Source organism: Fukomys damarensis, unplaced genomic scaffold, assembly GCF_012274545.1.
Source record: "Fukomys damarensis isolate Sample0158 unplaced genomic scaffold, DMR_v1.0_HiC HiC_scaffold_14, whole genome shotgun sequence".
In the NCBI taxonomy this organism is placed as follows: domain Eukaryota; kingdom Metazoa; phylum Chordata; class Mammalia; order Rodentia; family Bathyergidae; genus Fukomys; species Fukomys damarensis.
The window spans coordinates 28940134-28966814 of NW_022900926.1; the positions used below are offsets into that span (position 1 = coordinate 28940134).

General features: G+C 40.8%; 1 protein-coding gene across 1 annotated transcript in view; it reads right to left on the bottom strand.

The window, feature by feature from the left end:
- Nucleotides 1-26681, bottom strand: part of Tiam2 (TIAM Rac1 associated GEF 2) — a 129537-nt gene that overhangs the window by 101459 nt on the left and 1397 nt on the right. The window contains exons 2-4 of the mRNA XM_033763161.1: nucleotides 3349-3522; nucleotides 1858-2013; nucleotides 492-1691 (exon numbers count right to left, since the gene is read on the bottom strand). Coding sequence (XP_033619052.1) covers nucleotides 492-1685 — 1194 coding nt within the window. The 5' untranslated portion in view covers nucleotides 1686-1691; nucleotides 1858-2013; nucleotides 3349-3522. The remainder of the gene's footprint in view (nucleotides 1-491; nucleotides 1692-1857; nucleotides 2014-3348; nucleotides 3523-26681) is intronic.

The window sequence follows — 26681 nt, forward strand, 5'->3', positions numbered from 1 at the left end:
AGAAAAATTAGATTCACATGAGGCCACTTTGTGGGGCTACTTCAGGATTAGTGTCCTTATGGGAAGAGGAAGACTAGAGGCCCCTCCTCCCTACTACATAAGGACAAAGTAAGAAGGCACCTATCTGCAGCCAGCGAGAGGGCCCACCCCAGAATCTGCCCACACTAGCACACTGAACCCTGGCTTCCCATCCTCCAGAACTGTTAGGAATCTATCTATCCACATTGCAAGCCACCTGGTCTGGGGTATTCTGTTTGCAGACTGTATTCACTAAGACATGGAGAGACTGCAGTTATGGAGTAAGACTGAAAATGTATACCTCAAGCAAACAAGGATGGAAAAAACCCCACCTCAACAGGTGTGCCAGGTCTTACACTATGCTCTTCCCTTTCACTGGCCCACCTAAGTTTCCAGGTAACTCCTTAATAGCACTCCCACTTAACAGATGGGGAAACTCAGGGACTATCCCCTCTGTTCTGCAGTGTCCTCACCTGGAGTTTTCTCTTCTTCCTTGAGAGGCTCCCCGTCCAGTCGCTGATGCGTCGCATTCTGCCTTTGAGGGTGTCCTTCTTTGCAGTATCCTCGGTTAAGGCTTTGGACTTCCGACAGGGGAGGGTAAAGGAACTGTACTGGACAGGGTCCCTGTGCTCCACCCTGGAGGGCACATCAATGTCAGATGCAAAAGAGACGCGATTGCTTAGGCTGGTGTGGGAGCCAACATAGTCATCAGAAAGGCAGAAGCCAGAGGGGGAATGGCTCGCAAGGCTGGCATCTTTGTATAGATCCCGAAGGGAAGACAGGGAAGAGCTTTGGTTGAAAGGCTTTTTGGCGTCACTAGGTGGGAAGTTAGTGGGAAGGCTGGTATCAGGTGCGCTGGGAGCTAGGAAGGAGCCGTCCACCTCACTCAGCTCCCCAGCATTGCCCCAAGGGGAGTCGTACCAGGAGGACTCAGAGCTCAGTGAGCTGCCTTTGCTGGAGCGCAGGCGAGCGTCAGTGGGAGAAGGGCGCTGGCTAGCCGGGGAGTCAGCACCGGAGTCCCTCCTGGCTTCCGGCACAGGGGAGGTTTCTGATGCCAATGTAGGTGAGTACCTCAGCAGCTGCACTGGACCCCTGGGATCCTCTGCAGGCCCTTTGCTGTGGCTGGCACCATTGTGGAACTCGACCCTTAAGCACCCATCCAGCTTCCCCAGTGTCTTGATGAGCACTCTGGGGCTTCGGCGGTCTTCGCCTGCTGGGGTAGAGGCAGCACTCTCATTTCTCCCATAGCAGTTGAGGAGGTGTCCATTGCAGTCACTTGAGGTGATGTGGTTGTCTGCTGGCTTGTGGTCATCGTAGTGGAAGCCATTCCCCAGGGAGAAAGCAACACTGCTGCCCTGGAAGTCGATTCCTGAGGAGCTCGCCCTGTGCTTGGCATAGGTGATGCCTTTAGACACTTTGCACGTGGGCCCACTGAGTCTTGATGCATAAGGCTGATGACTCTTAAAGTGAGAAAGGCAGCTTCGGGCCAGGGACCTGGACTTGTAACCTGCTGCGCTGCTTCCTTGAGTCCAACTGTGCAATGACTTCTCATCTTTTGCATGAATGCTGCGTATTTTCAGGGAGCAAGGCTTTTGCTTAGCACCAGTAATAGTATTGCTATGGTTTTTAGATCCTTGAAGGGTGTACTGACTCTCGGAGTTGCCCATTTTAACCTAAATTAAGTACAGTCACATCAGTAAAAGCCATATAAAAGTAAAAGTAAAATCATATCCCAGTATCACTACCCTTTCTAAAGAATAGGTCTAGGAATTACACTGGAAATAAGCAACTTCCTTCTGTGCTGACCCCGTTCAGGAACAGAGAGACAGAGTTACTTACTGAGTTGGCTCTCCGGATTGTGCAAGGCTACTGTTACACACTCATGTGCTAGTTATTTCAAACACATTCTTTGTAGCACAATGTCATTGCAGAAATTGAGCAGGCATAAAAATCAGCTGAAGGCAGAGACCTCCTTAGATCTTGAACTGACAATTCCTGAAAAGAAAAATAAACAAAGTGTGAGTTGTTATCTCTTCCAGCTATTAGTCCAGACACATGGTCTTTGAAAGACCAGAGAGATACATTTTATCACATGCCATTGACTAGAAGAGGTAACTTACCATTAATATTGGGGAATCAGATACCAAAATCCTCATATTTTCCAGACCCTTACATATAATGGTATCGTAGTACTTTCATACTTTGGTATTTGATGCCTTTGAAAGTCACAAAACTTGGTACTCAACATATTTTAATGAAAAAACTTGTCCTGCTACTCAGAATTTATTTGATATTCAACACATAAGCTAGAACTGATTGCCTTATGACTTTCCAGCCAAAACTATTTGTTTTTGGTTCCGCCAAATGATGAGAACCAAAGCACCACTGTATTTGCATATAACCCATGTACATCCTCCCAAACACTTCAAATCATCTGTTGATGACTTATAATACCTAATACAATGTAAATGCCATGTAAATAACTGCTGTATTATATTGTCTGGCAAGTACTGACAAGGGGAAATGTCTGTACCTGTTTGGTGCAGATACAATAAAAAAGTGCATTCAATCTGTATTTGGTTGAATCTGTGGGTGCATAATCCCTTGATACAGAAGGCTGACTTCAGAAGAAGTTAATGCACTAAACCTACATTTGTAATAACTTAGGCTCTTAGAGTTCTCATATATCACAGAGTCTGAGTAACACAAAAGACAAGTAATAAAAGTCCTCAAAAACAAAGCTGAAACTAAAAAAAGGAACAAAATAAGAGCTACCATTTGGGACAGAAAACGTTTTAATAAAATGAATCTCTAGAGCTTGTCCAAAGACTTCAAGCATCCTCAGTTTAGAGCATGATAAGAGATAGTCCAAAGCTGACTTGTGAGAAGGTAGACAACAGAACAAGGTCCCTTCACAGCCCCAGTTAAGCCAAATGCAAAGTGAAATTTGCCCAAACCTTGCCCCATTTTTTTCTTTTTTAGCAGGGCATCGCTCGCTACTGTAGGCAAGTTGGAGCTGACATTTCTAGCTAGGTTTCCAGGCATAGTAGTTTTTTAGTTCTTTTTTTTTATTGCATTTATTGGTACAATCTAGGTATACAGTACAGTTACATTCATTACTGGGATCCTGTACCTTCACATGACAGGTCTTGGTTCTCAGTTTTTCCCCTTGTCCCTGCCCTCCCTTCACCCCACTCCTTAATTCTTTTACATGTAAGAATCTACAGTTAAAAAACAGAAGTCAAATGGATTGGTTTTTCTTTGGTGGCAGTTATCAAATATTTTTAAAACAAAATCACAGGACCAAACAATTAAATCATTATTTATTACCTAATTAAAATTCATATCCACTTGCCATGAACCACATGCAGGAGCGCTCGGATTTCCTGCAGTCTGGCTTTTGCTGAGAGAATTTAATGGTCAGTCAGCTTTACATGGCCTTGGAAGTAATGCACCGCATTTAAAAAGCATGAGAAATGAATCCATGTGTTCCTTGAAGCAATGCTACAAAACAAATACAAGACAACTCCATCAAGCATTTTAGCAGTCCATTATCTGAAGAAACAGCTGGTGTCCAGAATCACTGTCAAGATAATACATGAGATGTCTACGAGCTGCCTGACTCATCAAGGTTGTTCGGAAGATATAAAGGAAGCCAGGGCTGTCTGTCCATCCAGTCTCCTGGAGGCACCAACTCGACATAGGTCTGCAAACACCTGTCTTTGTTTGAGAGCAGGTGAGAGTGCTCGAATGACTCATGCTTGGCCCCATCGCTCACCACCACCGCCAGGAAAATAGCCCTGAGACTCACCTGCTGACAAGCGGCAGGGGCCCCTCCTGACAGGGCAAGAGCAGCCCAATGTTCTCTGCTCGACTAAGCAGTAGTAACAACACCCCAAATGTAAAATCACAGCAAACGGTCCTTGGCTAACCTAAGTTTGGTTACAGAAGCTGACCTCATCAGCCACATTAAACGTGTTCTCCAACACGTGTTAGGAGAGTGAGAGGCCTGCAGTATGTGGCGGTATGCGGCGGGATTTCTGAGAGAGAAGGAAGGCTTCAGACAGGGGCTGCCATCTGGTGATACTCACTGCCCAGGGACAAAGGCCTTGTATTCAGGCCAGAGAAAAAGAGTGAAGAGCGATCAAGAGGGACTTTAAAGTTCATTTCTTTAGATTCTACGTGTGCCGAAACTGTAAAATTTGCCACCTTTTAAGTGTATAGTTCAATGGTGTTAAGTACACTCACATTTTTGTACTACCATACCATCACTCACCTCCAGAACTCTTTCCTTTTGCACAACTTAAATTCTGCCCACTGAATGACCTCCTGCTCTCCACACCACCCCACACCTTTGGCTTTCTCCACTGTGCTTTGTCTATGAATTGGACAATTCTAAGTACCCATGTAACAGAATCACACAGTATCTGCCCTTCTGTGACTGGTTTACTTCACGTAGCATAATGTCCTTACAGTCCATCCGTGTAACAGCATGTGTCAGGAGTCTCTCTCTGGCAAAGCAACATTCTGTCACATGTATAAGCCACAATTTATTATCCATTCATCCATGGACAGACACTGGTTTGCTTCCACCTCTAGGCTCTTCTGAATAATACTGCTATCAACATGGGTGTTCAGATATTGCTGAGACTCTGCCTTCAATTCTATGGGGTCTGTACCCAGAAGTGAAAGTGCCAGATCATCAGGTTATTCTATTTCCGGTTCTTTGAGGAATTGCCACACTGTTTTCCACAACTGCTGCACCATTTTACATTCCCACTTAACAGTATGAGGGTTCCAAGGCCTCCCAATCCTCAGCAATACTTGTTTCCTGGATGTTTTTGGTGTTTATATCTGATAGTAGTCATGATAATGGGTAGATGTGTCTTCTCAGTGTGGTTTTATTTATACTTCCCTAGTGATTACTCATATTGAACATCTTTTCATGTGCTCCTAGGCTATTGTGTATGTTTTTTTGGAGGGTTCAGTAATAGCTTTGGAAGTTAATGAGAGGGGAAGCAATGACAACAGACTTAAATTTCTTTAAAAGGCCAAAGACCAGTCTCCTGCTTGAGTCTATATACACACACATTTTTAGTTGGACAAGGAAAAAAAGTCAAACAGCCTTTCCACTTAGCAGCAGCAGGAAGTCTAATAGCTCATTTGAGTCTATTAAACCGAGGCCAGCATCTAATTAATGAGGTTGAAATGGAGCTGGCTATGCTCTGGCCACTTACTTTATAACGGGCAGCTCTCCCACACATCCAAAAACGGAAGAGCCATGCCTGGCTCCGTCTCTGACACTGGAACTAGACTGAAAACCCCACCCTTTAAAAGTTTAAAACCTGAGGTGCTGCTGTCTTTTCTCTCTCACTTTTTAGTTACTTATTTTGTAATTTAGGGAGTTAAACCTACAATGAGAAGATCAGAGTGAGCCCATGCATTTATTTACTTTTGTCAAGACCACGGTCTGGGGATGGTCCAGAGGGGAAGGACTCCTGACCTCTCTTTGTTGGCCTTTGTGGTCTGCCAGTGCACACGGCACAGCCCCCAGCTCCCATGGCTGCAGAACAAAACTGCCAGCGAGAGGCCAGCTGTCAAATGCTCCCAGAAACACAAAGGCCAGGACTCGAAACTAGAATAGAGCTCCAAGGTGGGGAAGCTATGCACCGGCAGCAGGTTAGAACCTAAATGCATCTCACTACACTTGAAATTAAATAGCTTAATCCTTTATTTCATGTGATATTTCAAGAACAGCAGCATGAGACTCCCCCCTTTACTGGACACTGTCTACCACAGGCTTGGACACACCTGTAGACCTGGATGAAAGCAGCTTTGTATGTTGGAAGGCTGATTTGGACCCTGACCAAAAGCAGGAATCTTCCCCACTGGGCACAGTTGAAATGTGCTGCATACCAGGAGGATGCACTTCCATGATGAAGACAGAACAGCCCAGACAACAGCAACCAGGCAGCAAGGGAAATGAAGGACAATGCGCATCTCTACAGAGGCCTGATGCTGGCCAGATGTTCAACATGTCTGGTCAACTCTGGCTGTAAAAAAGCAAACGCCAAACACAGACAAACTGTAGCAGGAAGAATGTGTCCAATAATTTTGAAAAATGTATTGACAAGAAGGGGAATCCCTGGGGAAAACTATGTAATTATTGTCCCTAAGGAGTTTGACAAATTGGACAGATATGTATTTGCCATGCTTCAGCTATGGTTTTTGCATGGAACCTAAGAGAATAAATAAACCCAATTTTCAGCACCCTCTGGCCCCAACTCTTGTATTAAAGTAATTTTATGGTAGTCAGGTTTAAAAACTTTTTTATTGATAGGAAGGGAGCTGAAAATAAAAAACAGATTTCCAGATTTAAAAAAAGAAATAGTTAAAAAGGGCCTGGTGTCTGAAAATAGCAAGAATGTACATTGTGTATACTAACTTGTAATGATACATCTTATGGTAAGGTAATTGTACATATTAATTGGGTTATATTAATATGTAGTAAAGCCCAGAGCTGAAAGAGAGGTGACATAAATGAAGTCATTCTGGAATAAGTAATATGGACCTATGACAGGAAATATTTAGCACATATTGTTTGCTTTCTATATACTGTATTACTTTTTACTTATATAACCATAATAATATATTCAAATATTTTTAATTGGCCACAAACCATAAATCTTTTAAAAAATTCTTATGTTTCATTTTGTGCATTCCCCACTCACTTAAATATGCTACGCAGATTTTTAAGCTAAAATCACAAGCAAGAATGAAGTGTTTCAGATTTCAAATTGTGATCAATTACCAAACCAGAAATGCCCAGTGATGTGGAGGAATTTCACAAATATGCCCGTCACAATCCCAACAGCTGCTGTGACCTACTGAAAGCCAGAGGAAAATTCCTTTCAGGAGGAGGAAATTCAAGATTTGCTTTATCTTCATCCACCTTGAGGCTGGGTGCACAGAGGGGTCTCAGTACCAAAATCTCTACTCCCAGGTGTACAGGGTCTGCAACAGGTAAGGAGGAGCACAGGCTCGGCTGTATCCAGACTGAGCTGGCTGCCCAGATTCAAAGCAAGAGGAACCTGCAAGTGGGCAGATGGTGCTGTGAGGGGCCTTCCAGGAGGGCCAGGGGCTGTCAGGCCCTGAGACCACTGCAGAAAGGCAGATTTATGGCTGGGCTAGACAGGAGCTCAAGTTCTACCACCAGGAGACCACCTGTCTCTACCAGGAGACACCAAGGACCTTCACATAATTCCAGAACAATGTTTGTGCTCCACGAGGACCTTCCTCATTGCCCCAGGCAAATCCTTCAGACAGACAAAAGCCAGCTAAGTAAAGGGGTAACCATCATAGTCTCTACTTGGCTCCCTTTAGTGGGAAAAGTGAGGGGAAAGCTTGAATAATTAAGGAGATAAGTCTCAGAATTTAGTCTAGTTTGTGTCAGAGAACATGGGTTAACATATCTTCTATATGCCATATTAGACTTTGGGCAAATTGCTTACAATTTCCGGATTTTATTTTACTCTTTGGAGCCAGAAGATAAATATATTCATCCCACCTATCTCATAGATTGAGATCAAGTGTGGAAATAGATGTAAAACCACCTGAAAAGTTGTGAAAAACAACACAGTACTATTATTAACTTTGAGCTATAAAGCTAATTTTGTGAACTGTGACATCAGATTTATTATAACTTTCATTTGCTATCTTTCATTATTAATTAGTAAATATTAAATATATTTATAGCTAAACTGGAATTTTCTTAGTTCTATTGTTAGCATGTGTCTGATTTTGATCAATTCGCCAAATTATTATAGCATACAAAACTACCTAATTTGTAATGCTAAAATTAAAAGAACAAATATGCCTCAAAATCTAAGACAAATGCATTCAGCTGTGTCAAGGATCCACATATGAACTTTGTAAATATTGCCAGAACCTGCCTCTCAAGTCAATGAACTGCACTCCAAATACACGAATTGAATACCAAGACTTGAAGGAGCTCAGTTCTAATTATAAGAAGACTTGAATCCAATTTGTGTAAAGAAGCAAGCAAAAGGAACATCTGTTTCCACAGGAATAGTGCTTAGGAAGAGTAATCTTTACAAATAGAGTGCGCAGAAGGCAAGCTGCTGCCAAAGGCCTCAAAGGCTAAGATCCATTGTTGGGCTCTGCTGGTTCCCTTTCACTGCAGCAGGTCTCCTCCCAAATGCACATTAAAGGATGAATGGACAAAGCAAGCTGCATCTCTGCACGCCTGAGAACAAGGATCTCAGTGGACAAGCATGGCTGATACTCAACTAGGGGAAAGTAATAAATTCCAGAGAGACAATGGCCCAGCATTCTCACATAATTCATCACCTTAGTAAGTCAATTTAGGACAACTAGCGTCTGATAAACTCACACCTGTTTTACAAAAACCCTAACATCTGCAATGTTGCTTACGTAAGTGTTGATCAAACTATGGGTCACAGTTCCATTAATAAATCGATACGAGGACAGAATAGAAGAGAATTAGAACAGAGTAGAGAAGACACTGTATACGATAGACAGAAGAGAAAAAATCACAGTGCACCTCAGAAAGAGAAAATTGTTTATGAAACTAAATTCTTGTGTGTGCTCAAGTTTCTGCCTGTATACAGGATAGTGAATTAAAAGTACACATTCTTAGGGTTGGGGATTTAGCTCAGTGGTTTCACCGCTTGCCTCACAAGCGCAAGGTCCGGAGTTCAATCCCTGGTACTCACCCACCCCGCAAAATAAAGTACACAGTCTTAAATAGCAGTCCAAAAATATAAAAAACAATGACTTAAAAGTTTAAGTGGCAGCTTCATCAGAATGGGATGCATCTGTTCTGATAAGACTTGAAGGCCACTAAACTCTTCAGAACATTCCAAATATCATCATTCAAGACAAATACTTTGGTTAGAAACAGTGGGAGTCAGCTGGGGATTTAGCTCAGTGGTTCTGCCGCCTGCTTCACAAGCACAAGGTCCCAAGTTTGATCCCTCATGCCAAAAAAAAAAAGAAAGAAAGAAAAGAAAAATAGTGGGAAGGGCCGGGGATTTAAGCTCATTGGTTCCACTGCCTGCCTCATAAGCACCCAAGTTCGATCCCCAGTACAAAAAAGAAAAAAAAAAAAATATATATATATATATAGTGGGAGCCATACAACAAAAAGGACCATCATCATTAATGTGCATCTTCTAGGCACCACAGTTAGGCCCACAGTGCTCATGCTTTCCCATTCTATGGTTAAGAGAAACAGTCAATGGGCATTCAAATTCTTCCTAGGAGACAACTGGACCTAAAGAAGGAATGGGATTCTGTCACACTAAAAAAAAGAAAGAAAGAAGAGAATTCCAGGGAACAGAAAAGAGCACACCTCCACATCCAGGGCTCCCTACAATTTGCAGCATCAATAAATAACTGAATGAAGCAGAGGAAAACCAGAGTTTATTCAAGGAAAGGTGGGAGAAGCGGCAGGGCCTGCACACAAGTGTCAGGGACCACGTTCAGAGAGATGAGCAAGAATTAGGTAAGCGGTGAAAGGCAGTGAGGGAGGGAAAGCTGGTGAAGCTGCGACAGTCCACTGACCACCACCCCGGGCACTCCCTTACCTCGCAATGCCCAGAAAACAGAACCATCCCTTTGGGACGCTGCGGGACCCAAGTAATACGTACCAAGTCACAGGTCAGTGTGGGAGGCAGTCTTGGTAAAAGGGGAAAATATCCCGAGCATGGGCAGAAACTTAGGGAAATTAAGTAAAATAAAAGCCCTCCACTCAATGATTCCCCAAAATCCTTGCAGCCCCACCCCTGATCCCCCACTTAGATATTCAGCATTGCACTGTTAGGGGCTACAAGGAAATCCAACATGAGAAATGACAAGATCTTTCCCCAAAGTGGCTCTTCCACTTGTATGGGGTGTGGGAGACCTTATGGGGAATCAGTAAGAGAGAACACGACAACTTTAACAGCTCTGAGTTTATAAAAGAGGTGGTGAGACCAACAATCCCACAAATATTACTGGTATGTTTCTGGAATGTCAAGAAAATTGAGAAGCCTAGCTCAACAGAAACTGAAAACATTTCCAAGATTTAAAAAAACTCAAGCAAAATTACAGATTCGATATAGTCTAAAATGAAATAATATAAAACACTTTCCTTTTCTCCTAGAAATTATTAAAATATACTTACATTTCAATACATACACACACACACACACACACACACACAGATGGCTATATATCTATATCTCACCAATGTTCCATCCACTCTGCTTTTCCTCCCATCTTCTTCAATCCCATCCAAAATTTGTCCAACATCCCAGTCTCAAAAAACCTTGTACTATCGAGGTGACTAGCAGAATCAAAGATTCAAAACCATTAGCAGGACTTAGAAGTAGTCCTCTCTTGTAAGGTATGAACATGTTAGTCAAAACTGTTAGCATGACCTTGAAATAACCTCTCTTCATTAACTTTTATGATCTTGCGCCATCCCACGAAAGGCACACTCAGGCCTGGATGAGCAGTGCCCAGGCTTCCATGCCACAGCACAGGCAGAGATCGGGCTTTGCGTCTCCGGCACAAACACTGGACTTCCCGCAGACTGTGGAGACCTGTGCATGAGGCACCACCTCAGTAAATTGGAAGCAGACGTTGTTCTGAATCACAACACACTCTGTGACCAAAATATACCATGGAGCCTGTACCAAGTTATTCTTGGCAAAATATTTCTTCATTATATACTGTTCCATTTGAGTTGAAAAATGAACAGGCTTAAACCACACATTTCTCGCTCACTTAAATAGGCGCTTTCCCCACTCTCATAAAAGTGTAACTATTCTACTTCAGTGAGAGGTGTTGCCTTCTTTCAGAGTTCATTTCTATATGTTTGTGTCTTAAGGCTACAATTTAATGGTCCAGGGCTTGCAGGTAAAATTAAACCAGTACTGCTGCAGTTTTAACTCATATGATTATTCACAAAACTGATTAAGATTTTAGCTAACAACTTACAGAAGCTTTCAGGAAAAAAAATGAATAGCACTAATAGTATGGTTTACATTTCATAATGTACAGGAATTTAAAATTTTGATACCCAAAGTATACAGACACTTGGAGGGAAGGGGAGTGGCTTGATATGCCACGCTCCACATGACACAGAACCTTAATAGCGTGCACAATCATTCCTGTTTTATAGGTTTGTTTTACTTATGAAGAAAGGAACATTAGCCCCAAGGGGTTAAATAACTTGCCAAGATCATTAAGGAGTAAAGGTAGGAATCAAACTTGGATCTTTTATATTATTTTTAATATATACATTACAGAAAAATAATTTAAAATTCTACTACATTTAAAAGTCTGACATTATTCCATTTTTTTAAAGCACCGTTTAGCCTTCAGGCTCCCTTTTAAGAGTAGCTGTAGATTTTGCTACATCCCTTTCCGAGCTGAAACACTGGGAAAAGTCCTCTAAAGGTGTTCTTTTCTCCAGACAATAGGGATTCCATGGCTGGTAATGGGCAGAATAAAGTGAACACTGAAACTTTAAGATTAAATTTTACTTATTGTATTCTGCCTTATCAACAATACTGCACAGATGAGAATTTTATTCTCTTGGTGCTTTACATTTCAGTCAATACCTCAATACCAAGTACAATTTAGAATATTCCTCCCAAAGGCCTCAGGGTGGGACATGTCCATAAGCTGGCGGTGAAACTGAGGATGTGAATAGAGACAACTTGTCCAAGGAATTTTACTGTAAATGAAAATAGGGGAGCTGGCTGGTAGCTACATAAAGGAAAGTCAAAACAGTTACTGCTGCTGTTGTTTGGTGGGGGGGTGGGCTTCTTCTGAGGACCCCTAAATAATCAAGGGCCATCTTCTTGAAGGTTCAATTTTAGTAATTCTAAGTCATTTAAATATTCCATAATAAATAATAACATATCACAAAGTAAAATGTAAGAAGTGCATTTTTAAGATAAAATATTCAAGGCCATTTAGTATATACTTCAAGTTGCTTCGCCTATGTCTCTAACTTCCTAGGTAGGCTGCACTTTCACGTATTGATGCAATAAATACCCATGAATAAGTAATCTGTACCACTTCCTTTTCCAGGCCCAGGAGACACAGTGATTAACCAAAAAGAGCCAACCCAAAGATCCTTGCTCTCATGGAACTCACATGACAGTGGACAGGGATGAACAAAAAAGAAAAATAAATATATTAGAAAGCGAAAAGCACTATGGCAAAAGAGAAGTGGAGAGAAAGGGAAGACGAGCAAGGAGGGAAACAGAGCCAAAGGGGCAGGTACTGCAACTGAGGAAGGCCAGAGGAAAACGTTCAGGCATCATGATGTTACAAACACTCGCAGCAGGTCATGTGGGTTCCAGGAAAGAGCATTCCAAGTTGAGGTGACAGAAAGTACAAAAGCCCAGGGAAGTAGAATGGAAAGGAGGCCAGGTTGGCTGGAACACGGTAGGATGGGGGAACAGAGGACAAGAGGCTGGAGAGGGTGAGGAGCCGGAGGAGAGGTCTGGAGGGACACCTGAAGCACTGTGGTGTTCATGTCGAGATGAAAAGTCAGAATTGGGGAACTCACGATGGGACAGATCTTTACTGAAGGACCGCTGCGGCTGCTGTACATTGTAGCCCAAGCACAGGAAGGCAGGAGCTTTGCTAGGCTATGACAACAATTCGGGTGAGAGATGAGGCAGTTGGGATTCTGAAGAAGGTGACTCTGGTCACAACAGAAGACAGTCCACAGGACTCTCCAGGGAATGAAAGTGAATGGCGAGTGATGTCCAGGACCACTCTGTGACTTTCTGTCTGCACCACTGGAGGAATGAGGAAAGCGGGTCAGAGCAGGCTTGGCAGGGAGGATGCTATGGTTTGGGTTTTGAAAGTTCTCCAAGGGCCTATATACTAAAGGCTTGGTTGCCAGTCTGTGGCACTATTAAAAAGTGGTAGAACCTTTAAGAGGAGGCAACTAGTGAAAGGAAATAAGGTCACTGTGGGTATGCCATGAAGAGGATATAGGACCCCTGCTTCTTCCTGATCACCATGAAATGAGCAGCTTTGGTCCTCCATATATTCTCACCAAGATGTTCTGCCTTACCTCAGGTCCAAAAGAGCCAGCCACGATGAAATGAAACCTCAAGTCAAGAGGCAAAATAAACCTTTCCTCCTTTAAAGTTGCTTTTCTTAGGCATTTTATCAAAGCAAAGGTAAGTTAACCCACATAAAAGAAATTTGGGGCTAGACATGACATGCTAGGTGTCTACCAGATGTTCACGTGACAATACTGAGTGGTGAACTGAACATGCAAGTCTGGAGTTAGGGCCAAGGTGGCAAGACAGCAAGTGTTCCCCTTACACCTATGACAATGGTACTGAAACACAAACTGGACACACTGTAAGACACAAAAAGAGGACAGGAGGGCCCAGGAGTCCTGGGCACCTCTAATAAAGCAATCAAGGTAAGAAGAAACACATAAATACAACAGAAAGAGCAGCCAGTAAACTGAACTGAAACAAGGAGCATATGTTGCCCTTAAAGTCAAGTGAAAAAGGTGCTTCAGAGCAAAGATCAAACGCCTCATTCAATTTACAAGAACTGCAAAGGAAGCACCAGATTTAGCAGATTTTAGCACGTACACTGGACCACAGTAGACTGAGGATGGAGAAAGGCGAGTACAGTGTGTTTGAGCATGGAGTCAACGAAGTGAAGGATGTGAACAGAGACAATGTGTCCAAGGAATTTTACTGTAAATGAAAATAGGGGAGCTGGACAGTAGCTAGACAAAGGAAGGTCAAAACAGAGTATTGCTGCTGTTGTTTGGTATTTCATTTGTTTTGTTACTTTGATTCATTTGTGATCCACCTACCAATTTTCAATGGAATTAATCTATGCACACTTTTCATGAAGCTCTTGCTCGCCCCTGTTTGTAGCATGCTTACCACACGCTGTCCACGGTTTACCACTACTGTCTATGTGTTTCCTCTCACTTGCCTGTAAGACACATTTTCCATCTTCAGTGCTATCACAAAGGACTTTGAAAACAAATTTGTTTTCATTCTCCCCAGTTAGTTTCTTCAAACGCCTTAAATCATATGTATTTGAGCTTTTGGCTTTACCATCCTATAACCTCCTTATCTCTAGCTCTGCTCTACATCCCCACACTGGAAGTCCTACTTCAACAAATCTTCAGTTACAGAGATGTGTCATGTGTCATGGCTGGAGATGAGGCTTATCATGATCTCCAGGCTTGTCCTAAGGACTGGCCAGCCTTCACTGAAGTCCCTGGATCAAGTCCATCCTGACACTATCAGTGTGCCCTCCACATCCCTTTCCTGGACTGGAAATGACATCTTAATCTGCCACTTTGTATGCAACTTTATTTTTCCAAAAGTGCCTTACATTACTTTGGTCCTGAAGCCAAAGCTCATTTGCTATGTTTCTATTCCCTTCCATAGTGTCTCCTCTAAAGCCAGAACTAACAAAACCTAAACAGTCTCTATTGGAATGTGATCACGAAAACAAAACAAAACAAAACAAAACAAAAAAACCCTCTTAATCTAAGGTCCAAACAAACAAAAAAACGAACAAAAAACCCTCTTAATCTAAGGCTCAAACAGGCATGAATTCTAATCAAAGCTGATTTATCAAATAGGTTAGAGCAACTTACCCATTTTAATCTAAAATTCTCTCTGGCAGTAACAGGAGTTGATGGCCACTGTCTGAGTGGACAACTCTGAACACTTCATTAGGCTCCAGGAAAAAAATGCCCAAGAAAAGCTCTGACTAGAGCTTTACATCTGTCTAGTTGGTAAGTAGACAGGTAAGAAGGTGGAAAACTAAACCAAAACAAAAAGGCTGAGAGGAACTAAGGGCATAAAATGGGTTAAAGTGTGTATATGTGGATATATAGATATATATCTATATATATAGATATATATATATAGATATATATATGCACACATGTATCTATATGTGATACAAATATGTGTATGTCTGTACCAGTCACTATTGATTTACTAAGACATCAGGATGGGACATACCAAAGTATCCCCAAGAAAGGGTAATGTAAGAAAAAGGATGGACAGACCCAGGATCTCATTCAAGCTGGGCAGCTAACCATCACTGTTACCACTGTTACTTTGGACATTTCATTTCAGTTCTGTGATTTTTTTTTTCAGTTTTTTCAATTTAAAAAATGATCTACCACCCACTGTCATCTCTAAGATCCTTTTTCTACAATACTCCTGACTACAACTGAAAATGGAGTGTACAATATATTCCTGAGACATGATTAAATCTTAACATCCGTAAGCCTGTTTCAAATAGGAATGAGAAAAGCACTGTTATGAAAATTTAATCATTAGAAATTCAGGCTTAATAGTATTATTACTTTACCCATCTTTTTTTTTTCTCTTTGAGTTTATTGGTACATTTTTGGTATACAGTACAGTTACATTCATCATTGGGACCTTGTACCTTTACGTGAGAGGTCTTGGTTCTCATTTTTTCCCCTTACCCCTGTCCTCCCTTCACCCGATCTTAAATTATTACTGCTATTTCTTTCTTTTTTCTTCACTTCCTGCCTTGGCTTATATGTAATGTATGTTTAATTATGAAAGAAAAATGCAAAGTATCCCTTACAAATTAAAAATGAAGGTCCGAAATGGCCTTCTTCTGAATGTTCACTAAAAAGTGATTTTAAAAAATTTCACAGTTGAGCTAAGAGATCTCACTCACCCTATTTATTATCATCACATAAGTAAACATCGCAAGTAGGCCAGACCTAGTGACTCATACAGACCCAGTAAAATGCACTGTCAGAGCATGAGCTCTGGGTTCTTTCATTGGATGTTTACGGCAGGAGGAGGTTGCTGAAACCATGTACTAACTTCGCAGAATGAAACACTGCTCTGCTCAAACACAAGCTGGGACCACCAGGGCACAATCATCTGTCTTACTCAGTGGTACGTGAGGGTCCACAGGGGAAGGATAACCTCTTCTTGAAGACCCTAACTGTTATCATCTCGCACCTCCAAGCCTCCTTCCCACAGGCCTGGCCTGACAGAGGGCTCTGTGAGTTTCTCCGTCTACACTAAAACAGTGCTAGGAGGTGTTATCTGCATGCACTCCCAACACTGGGAGTACGGACTCAAGTAGGAATGTACTTCATCTTCTGTCTGCAAGCTCTGGTGGAAATCAAAGTCATTGATAAGTGTTAATCTCACCCGAGAAGGAGGCAGGCAGCCCTCACTCTGTTCCGGCTCTGAATGGCCGCCAGCTCTGCCAGAGCAGCAGTTGTTAGATTAAAAGGAAAATTCTTTAATAAAAAGTGACCAGTTCTATCAATTCTAACTTCAGTCACCCTCGCTCACCATTCCATCTCATTCCTGAGACATTTCTGTAAATGGAACTGAAGGGGCTGAGAGCACACAATACAGGCACAGAGAAGACAACCATCGTACAGCTGAAAAGGAGCACACACTGCCCACCCAAAAATAACTCATAGCATCGTTATACTGCAGGTAAGCTTAGCATTTGAGAATGGCTGAGGAGGACTGGAAAGCACAGTAAAATGCTGAAATTTGTTAGGAAAAACTCCAGCAGCTGCACAGCCATACCCATACTTTCCAGAAATTCTAAAAATAATCTTCCAAGTTACAATGACTTCAGTAAAGCTTCCTATTTCTGTCTCTCCACCTACTAATTTTCTGAGAATTACATGCTGGGACAAATTAATGTCAAGCCGAGAGAGAGCGACACGGAAGCTGGGGCTCCTCCATTAGTGCTGATCAGCACACGTGCTCTTGTTCAAAACAACTTGAGCTCCTTGGGTTCAGTGCCTCGATAGGAGCAGCCTGGCTTCATGACAATCTTTAAGGATGACTCTACCTAAACCAGATATGACTATGAAGGATTCCTCTCAGATTATGAAGGATTTCTCTCTCCTTCAAAAAGTTTGGGAAAGGCCAGGAATTTAGGTCAGTTGTTTTGCTGCCTGCCTCGTAAGCACAAGGACCCAAGTTCGATTCCCAGTACGAAAAAAAAAAAAGTTTGGAACAAAACTTAAGGACAAACAATACTAAATAGTGAATATGAAATTGTAAATTGGAAAATAAACTCTTCAACTGAAAAGCCCACTCAGCTAATTACTAAGGCTGGTGAAATTATAACCAGGAACCTACAAAATCCAATCTCAGTCACATTCTAATTTCTCATTCCACTCTGAAAGAACTGACTAGGAAAGATAGGCAGTCATTAATGTTTTAACATGATCAGACCGAGAAATGGCACTTTCCAGAGACATCAGATAAAAAGGAATCCATGAAACCAGCTTTTGGAGAATTCTTAATTCCTAAAATATGGCAGGCAACTTCAAGAAATCCTAGTATCTTAAAGCATATAGTTATTCAAATTTCCTGTATGCTCAGCAGCATGTGCTGCCTAACTACAAAATAGTATAAAACAAAAAGCCAGCACACAAAGATATACTGACAAAAGGGGCTTTCCTGAAACATTTGTACCTCAAATATAAAATTAAGCCTCAGCTCTAGAAGGAGGGAAACAGACACTTATAGCCTTACCTTTGTCAAATTTTGGATGTAGCCAGTTTTTCTCAGGGTCCTTTAGTTAACAGAAAAAGTTTTACATAGCCAGAATCTATATCCACATCCTCGAACTCTCTCTTCCTTCTGCCCATGGTAAGCCAGGAAACAGTGTCTAACACTTCAAATGCTCAGCCGTTGAGAGCTAAAAACAGATTCTGTGCAATGCTGGATATATTTTTGTCTGCTAGCTACACACCCTCATCATGTTCAATTTTTTCCATTGGTGGAACAGTATGATGCAGACTTAACCAGAAAGTGGTTTTCTAAGGGCTGCCTGAAGTGATTAGCTGGGACAGCCTGCCATCTCGCCTGAGACACCCGGCTGCCCATGACTGGCCTCTTGTTGGCCTGCATTCCACAATTACCACCAAAGTTCCATATGAACCCAGCTCTACAGTTTTCTGAATAAAGGTTTACTCACTTGAAGGGCCTCTCTGCTTCTTTTTTAAATCCTTAGCAGTGAGAATACACACTTCCCATCCTTGTATTCAGGATGGTAGTAAACATTCTGCTCCCAAAACCACAGCTGGAATGTTATGGTTATAAAAACCCTGCCTCAAGAGAGGGTCTTAAAAATTATTTCATGATTTGCAAAATATTGGGTATATACTTACCCTATGTTCTTTGCTGGAGTTATTCCATTTTCTAAGCTAGCTAAACTGCAGAGCCTTATACTGGAAGTCCTTGTTACCTCAACATGGTGCTATTTTATAAAAAATATGCATTAAATTACCATAAAGTTGTATACCAGAGGCTCAATGTGTTTTCAAGTCTTGCTATATCCTTTCATGAAAAAATCTTAAATATCAAAAGTGCCCCAAAATGAAAGCAACATTTTTAGACCATTTTGTATTAGTGTTTTGAGGAAGAGATGGAGACAACTAATAGAAGAACAGATCACGTCTCTGTGATACTTTTTTAATTTTTGAAATTATTTTCTACAGAAAACAGTTTAATCAGAAGTTTTCAGGATGTACATATCATATGCTAAGTGTCCAGATATACAAGTTAACCTGAACAAACATGGCAAGAGCTTTGTAAAATAATATTTTCATTTTTTAAAAATGTGAATGGTTCTACATATGCAACAAGAGATTCTACAATAGATAGATAAGCTTTTACTTCTTTAGATTGAAAAAAATATATCTTTATACACACATGCATACATCTTTGTGCATACAAATGGAATTTTTTTCATTTATTGTTTTGTTTTGTTTGAAGAGAAGGTCTTGTTCTGTAGTTCAGGCTTATCTTGAACTCATTACATAGCCCGCATTGGCCTCAAACTCGAGTCAGTCCTCCTGACTCAGCCTCCTGCCTCAGCCTCCTGAGTGCTGAGATTACAGGCATGCATCACCACGCCTGTCAGAATTTTTTTTTTTCAATACATAGTTTAATACATACTTGAAGGTATCAATCTCAACTGGCAAATAAAAGCCATTATATAAGATCATCAGCCTAATAATATAAAAATTACTCTAACTACCGTGAAAACTGGAAAGTGGACACAGAACCACGAAACTTTTATGCTGGTGGAGTAGAGCTGAAGAAACTAGATTGCAATTCCTCCCAGTTACAGATAAAGAAACAGAAGCTTTAAGTGACTGCCGAGTGTACAAAGCTGGTCAGCAGCAGGAAGCAGAGGGAGGATGGGGACACACCACCTAGGGAACCACAGGCCTGGGGATCGAAGTCAGAAGGTCACCATGGAAACCAAGCCACACAACATAAAATGTAGAAATTCCCCAAATGCTAATTTGACGTGTGTGTATTTTTAAAGACTCTAGATGAATATAGAAGAACTAAGAATGTGGTTAAGACAAAGAGCTCCTATTCCTTTAGCTATAACTATCATTTCTGTTATTTTTTTTTAAAAAAGGTAAAATAAAATATACTACTTCACACAAAAGAAAGCTTTCCACATAACTCTAAGAGAGGGAAAAGAAGATTCCTAAGTAGGAAGGGGAGAAATTATGCCAGACAGAAGGAGGAAATTTTTAAAGAGATTCTATTTCTCAGGGAGAAAAAAATGTGTCAGAACAACAATTACCTGCACAGAAAAATGGCATGTCTATAGTCTATTTCTGTTTTCAGATTCTAAAACAATTCAGACCTTTTGATGCATTTTATATATAGATTCTTCTATGCCAGAACTACCTGTAAGATGCATTACTCCCAACATTCCTCAGACACTTCAAATGGATTTTCATTGTCTGGTTCTCTTTTTTATTACCCTGAGGCCACTCTGGTAATTTCTGTTCTACAAATTTATAAAGTCACTGTGAGGATTTCAAACCATGCAAAAAAGTTCATCGAGTTCTTTAGACTTGGAAACTATAGTAAAGTAGGACCAATCTAATTCTCTATCCTAAAATTCCAAAAGCAGCATATTTTCAAATAATAAAACTAGATTTGGTATTTTAATGCTTTGTTCTAAGATAATAATATAACACAACATATGTGTTAACAAGCATCTAAAATTAAATTCCTTGGCAAAGCTCTCTGAGAAACATAAACTACTTAACAAGTATTCAATTCTGAGGCACACATGCAAAGTGACACAGAAGCAAATATAGCCAAGTGTTAACAATTGTAGAACTTAAGTGGCAGGTTTATGGGTATTCATTGTACAGTTCTTTGGACTTTTTGGTATTTTTGCAAATTTTCCCAATAAAAAAGGTTGGAGGGAAAAATCACAATTATACACATATGCACACCCAACAGTAAGTTAACCCATGAAAACCCATGTTTTACTACATGCATGGTTGAGACTAAACCGAAACTGTTGCTAAGTTAATTATAATAAAGGACGTGCATATCCTAGATCAGTAATGGTGAACCTTTTAGTGCTTTCAGCTTGCTGTGGCACACGTGCCATAGGTTCGCCACCACTGTCCCAGACGATGTTCACAAAGCCATGTTTATAAGGCTTTCCACGGAAAAAATAGAAGATGTAAAATGAGAAAAAGAAATGACACAGGAGCTGAGGGTGTAGATCCAGGAAATGCATCAGAGTTGTCTTTGGAAGACTTTGAGGAAGAAACTGATGCTCTTTCTCTGTGTCCATTCCTCACCTTTCTGTAGGACCTCACAGCAAGGCAGGTTCCTAACCAGCCCTCAACATGGCAGAGTAGTTGCCTAGTATTACATATAAGGCTCTGGGTTTGACCCCTTTCAAAATCCCCAAAATGGTGGGTTTTAAAATAACATGAATTATAATTAAAAATACGAGTATGTTGTAATCATCTAAGTTTCAAAGCCAATATTAGGGTCTCACTATATATTCCAGGCTGGTTTTGAACTTTCTACATAGCCCGGAGTGGCCCCAAACACACAATGATCTTCCTGCCTCAGCCTACCAAATGCTGGGATTATAGATGTGCACCATCATGTCCAAATAGCTCAGTAACTTTGATGTTGTCTGGAACCGATTTTTGTCATCATAAAATGGAGCTGATAATAACAGTGCCTAATGTGAATATAAATAAGTGCACCAATCTATAAGTAACTAAAAACTAACCAAAAAAACACACAAAAAAATTGTTTGTACCAGCGATCGAACTCAGGCCCTTGCACTTGGAAGGCAGGTAGCAGAACCACTGAGCCAAACCCTCAGACTCCCAAAATAGAAATTATTTTTGGTAGTTCTGGGATCAAATACAGAGCTGCAAATCCCACCTCAGAAGACCATTTCAAGTACTATGAGCTGCCAGAAATAACATTTCCAACGTTTATAGCGACACAGTTTGTAATAGGTAAAACTTGGAAACAGCCCATTTGCCCATCAGTTGGAGACTGGATAAAGAAGATGTGGTTTTTCTATAAAATGGAATACTACTCAGCCATAAAGAATGAGAAATTAGGGTCATTGATAGGAAAATGGATGCATATTGAGAATATACTCCTAAGTGAAATAAATGTTACACATGTTAATACCAAATAGTTTCTCTGGTGTGAAAAACTATAATTGTACATAAGATCCTAATGGTATAATTGACAATGTGAAATAGGAAAAAAAAAGAGCTAAAGGTGTAGGGAAAGTGGAAAGGGTAGGGGAAAGGAAATAAGGGAAAAGAAAAAAATATGAGATAATGAAAAAATGGAAATAAAATAAAGTATTTGTAAATAGGGAAGGGAGGAAGGGCTGAAGGGAGGGCAGGGGTAAGGGAAAAAATGAAAACAAGACCTGTCATGTAAAGGTACATGATCCCAATGATGAATGTAACTGTACTGTATACCTAAAATGTACCAATAAACTCAATGAGGAAAAAAAAAAGAAATAACATCTCTACTTAAAATTTAAAAACTCAGGGCTGAGAATTTAGCTCAGTGGTGCCACCGCCTGCCTCGAAAGCGCGAGGTCACAAGTTCGATCCCTGGTACAAAATAAATAAATAAATAAATAAAATTCAAAGACTCAACTCTGGGTGTAGCCCCATGGTGGAACACTTGTCTAACAGACACAGGCCTTGGGTTTAACGTCAAACACAAAATGGTACTGATACAACACTCACCAAGCACCATTCCTTATTGCTATGCTATAGTCATGTCAGAGTTTAAGAAAATGAAGCAAATACCAAAATTATAGGCTTTTATGCAGCAAGACTCCTAAGGACTAATGTTGACATGCACCTTGATGCAATTACACCAATGGGCGAGAGACACAGCAATACCTCCCATGCCAAAGGGAGCTTCGCCCAGCAGCTTCTGACGGGAAAGCAAGGCTACCACAAGGTGCATCTGCAAGAACACAGAACTTGAGAAGAGCACTTGCAAGAATGTTTTAGTTGAAGCCAACACTAGAAGAAAAGGAAGCGTGTGGGGCATTCACGACAGAACCCTAAGAAACATTACTTGGGGAGGTGATTTTTCTCTCCATTTCATTAAGAGATCCAAATCTAGCGAGTCTATTTCGGAAACCAAATGCTTCCACATTAGCCCAGAGAACAGCAACAGTGTGCACAGAGCCTCATGCCTAGAGGTGGAACAATCTGAAGGCCTGTCTCTCAGGTGGCATGCAGAAACCACACAAATGTATGACTGACACAGTTCATGTGCCACTCAGTTGTGTCCCTAGGAAGCTGGTCCAACACCCCAGGGCCCAAGCATGAGGGTCCTTTGTGCCTGGCTTCAGATACTGCTGGGTGACAGGGATAGGTCCCTTCCCTGTGTCTCAATTCTTAATCTGTAACGTGGGGATTAATGTTACCTGCCTCCCAGGCTAGTGGAAGCATTAAGTAAAATAATAACTAAGTTATTTAACACAAGTCCTGCAAAGAATGGAAACTCCACAAAGCAGGAATCTTCTTAAAATGATTTACCGTTAAAAGGCTAGTACTTCAAAAAGCGCCTGGCACCTGGTGGATAAAAAGCCTGTCGAATAAATGTATGAGTGAATGAGAGATGACAGTGATGGTGGGAATGCTGGTAAACGTAAAAGGAAGAACAGCATATGCTGCAATCCAGGTCTTTGCACCCGAAGCTGTTTCATCCTTTTATTTAAAATAAGCCACCTGGGCCAAGGATTTAGCTCAATGATTCTGGCGCCTGCCTCACAAGCACAAGGGCCCAAGTTCGATCCCTGGTGCCTCAATAAAAAAATAAATAAATAAAATAAGCCACCCACATATGATCACTATTCATCAAGCCAAACCATCACCACATTTATGCTGAGAGCTGCCCAGCTGTCCTCCTAGCGTGTCCCATGTTCTAGGCTTCCTGGTCTCAAGAGGATAATACCTGAAGAGCCCACAGGTGCTAACTTCAGCACCAAGACCCATGCAATGCTGCTGGCCACAGGCTCCATCTCCTGTTCCATGGGGGCCACAGGGACAGAGGGAACCACACTGCAGAAGTCCCAGCAATTGTTGCTGTAAGTCTCAGTCTCATGGGTCAAACTGTTGCTTTTACAAACTTTTTCCTGATCTGGAGCCTGTCCAGAGCGGTTCCTCATTGTCAGAAAACAGCCTCCCCTTCAAAGGCTGCTGAAGAAGGAAGCACAGCCCAGGTGACTCAGTTTTAAAACTTAGTATTTAATATAAGTCGATTCTAGCCAATCCAGCCAAATCTTCAAACAAGCAAGCAGAAAGCACTGATGAACACAGTGTGTTAGTAACTTGGGTCCTCCCTCCTCACCTCACATCACCATTATGAAGGCGTGCCTCTGAGCAGTTTCTCCCTATGGAAATGCTCTCCCAAAACGACATCACCACTTCTGTGGACCCTGTACGATGCCATCACTAAAATGTTTGTAATCATACAATGGCTATGGAGTAAATGAGAACAAAATACAAAGCAAAATTAACTGCAAGGCCATGATGTTTGCAAAGTCACTGTGAAGAAAATTAAAGGTGACAGTATTAGCATGGTACATTGCTTTAAAGATTCAGTAAATCTAACTTCCATAATGTAAACTTTTTCTAAGTGTTTCAATGGCAGCAAGTTTTCAAAACTATTTTAAAGGCATCAATTATCATCAAAATGAGAGCTTTTACAGCACAAATATTTATAAAATGCAAGTGTTGGCTTACATTACACAACAAGCAAGCCCCAGTAATTTAACCAAGTGATTATTTTTGCAAGAGGGAGCACATACTAATTGTTAGAGAAATTAAGATTTGGAATTAACTCTTCATAAAAGTTTTCCTTTACAGTGATTTTTTTTTCTGTAGGTCATTACATGCTAATTAAATATATGATACTTTGACAATTCACAATGAATAATGATAAATTCTGAAATAGAATAAGCGGTGATACATACATACATATATATATATATATATATATATATATATATATGTACACACACACACATATATGTGGAAATGATAAAATATGTATTAAAATTCATGCTACCAAGAAGAAATCTACAAAAAGTTTTCCAATAAAGTAAAAACAAATTTTTGTTAGAAAAAATCATGCTGCTAAATCTTAGCTTATAAATATCAGCCACCAGATACATCTAATTACAGCCTCTTGGATGGTCACACTGGAATATTTCAAAAGTACAAGTCAGGCCAGGGATGTAGCTCAGTGGTGCCACGGCTGCCTAGCAAGCTCAAGACCCTGAGTTCGATCCCCTCCCCAAAAAGTACAAGTAATCTGCCCAGATTTGCATTTCTTACACAGCCTCTCAGTAAACTCACAATATCTTCTTTCTATGGATAGAAGTGGAACTCATTAAGCTGAAAGGCTCCTAACAAATTTAATTCAGAGAATAATCGAATCTAAGGTTCTGAAGAGACCAGACAGGTCACTGAAGGTGCCTAACCTGCCTTCTAATTTAAGAATCTCCCACAGCATCCAGACAGATGGTCCACTCTCTCTTACTTAAATGCAATGACCAAAGGGCAATTCAAGTTGTGTTAGAAAGCACACTCCACAGGGAAATAAGTAGCCAGTCTGTAATCGAGAATGTCTGCCAGCAACATCAATCCATCATTTAAAAATGTCCACTAATCAATTCGAGTCTTTCTTCCATTATCAGCACACATGCCACTCCTCTCTTCCACACACTCACCCTCTACGCCACTGAACACAATGGCCCTGGCTCTCCCTGGCTCACTCTCCAACCCTGCTCCTGGTCTATCTTCACTCCTCCTGGTCTATCTTCACTTAGAAGCCACAGTCACTCTTCAAAGGCAAAGCAAACAAAGCCGGATTGTGTATGCTCTTCCCTAGAAATTACAACATAACAGAGGAGTCCTAAAACGTCAATATGTGCCTCAGAAGGCACAGAGCCCACTCTCTCAGACATAGGTCTATGTGTCTGGGCCGTGGAGTCCAGGAGGGTTGGGGTCCACTGGAAAAAACAGAATGGAAATCAGTTCCAAGGTCCACACGTGTGCAAGAGGCCCAACAACTGATGTTAGGGAAGGAATGGGAGCTGTGCTGCCAGGCAACTGTTCTCCACACCCACAGAGGACTGAGGGAGGAAATGAGTTGTATCTGAGACATGGGGAAAATTTAAGCATCCAGATTAGTGGTCACACTCACATACCTCCAGGCTATTCAAAATGTCTGAGTAAAACAACCTGAGTACTGTATTAAGACACAAAAACTACTTGTTTGCAAATTAAGTCTTGTATGTGTATTCTTCTGCAAACACACACATACACACACACACACACACACACACACACACACACACAGAAAATGCTCTCTGTTTTTCTTGAAAACAAAACCCTGGAACTATCATTAATTTTCCCTCTACTATTAAAGACCCCGACAAAACAATTTTTCAATTTTCTTCTACTATTACTAATAGAAAACAAATTAAACAGAAAATGGCATCTGATGCTTCTACTGGCAAGAATACATGGAGTGGAGGAAACTTCCCCTCTGAGTTTTGTGCCATCACTACCGTCCAACTGAGGAAATTGAGAACAAATCAAGTTCAATAATTTGCTTACGGTCACATAAAAAGTACATTTGAAAAACTCAAAACAAGTCTGCCTGGTACTAAAGAGAAAACAGCATTGCTATATACATAGAAAATAGCTGTTTGTTATTGGTTTTATTGTTATTAGCTGATTAAAAATATAATTTCCTATAAGCAAGTCTATTCTTTTAAGTGATTAAGAATGGACTTTTGGGCCAGGGATATAGCTCAGTGGCACAGTACCTGCCTGCAAAGCACAAGGTCCTGAGTTCTATGCCCAGTACCAAAAAAATAAAAGAATGGACTGTTGTTTTCAATGCAAACTAAATAAATGTGATACAAAAAAATTCTCCAGCTTGTGTCAATTATGAACAGTACCCAACTGTGTTATTTTAAACCATGTTAGTAGATGAAATATATAAAAAACTGAATATATACTAAATAAGATAGCAGAGTTATATAATATACATTATATGGACATACTTAATATGCTAACATATATTAACATAATTAATCAGTCTGAGAAAAATACTTTTATTATCCCCATTCCACAGAAAAAAATAAGGCACCAAGGAGTTAAATATTATGTACAAGGTCGCTAAGCCAGGAGATGTCAGAGACAAAAATTCAAAGAACTCAGGCAGTCTGAC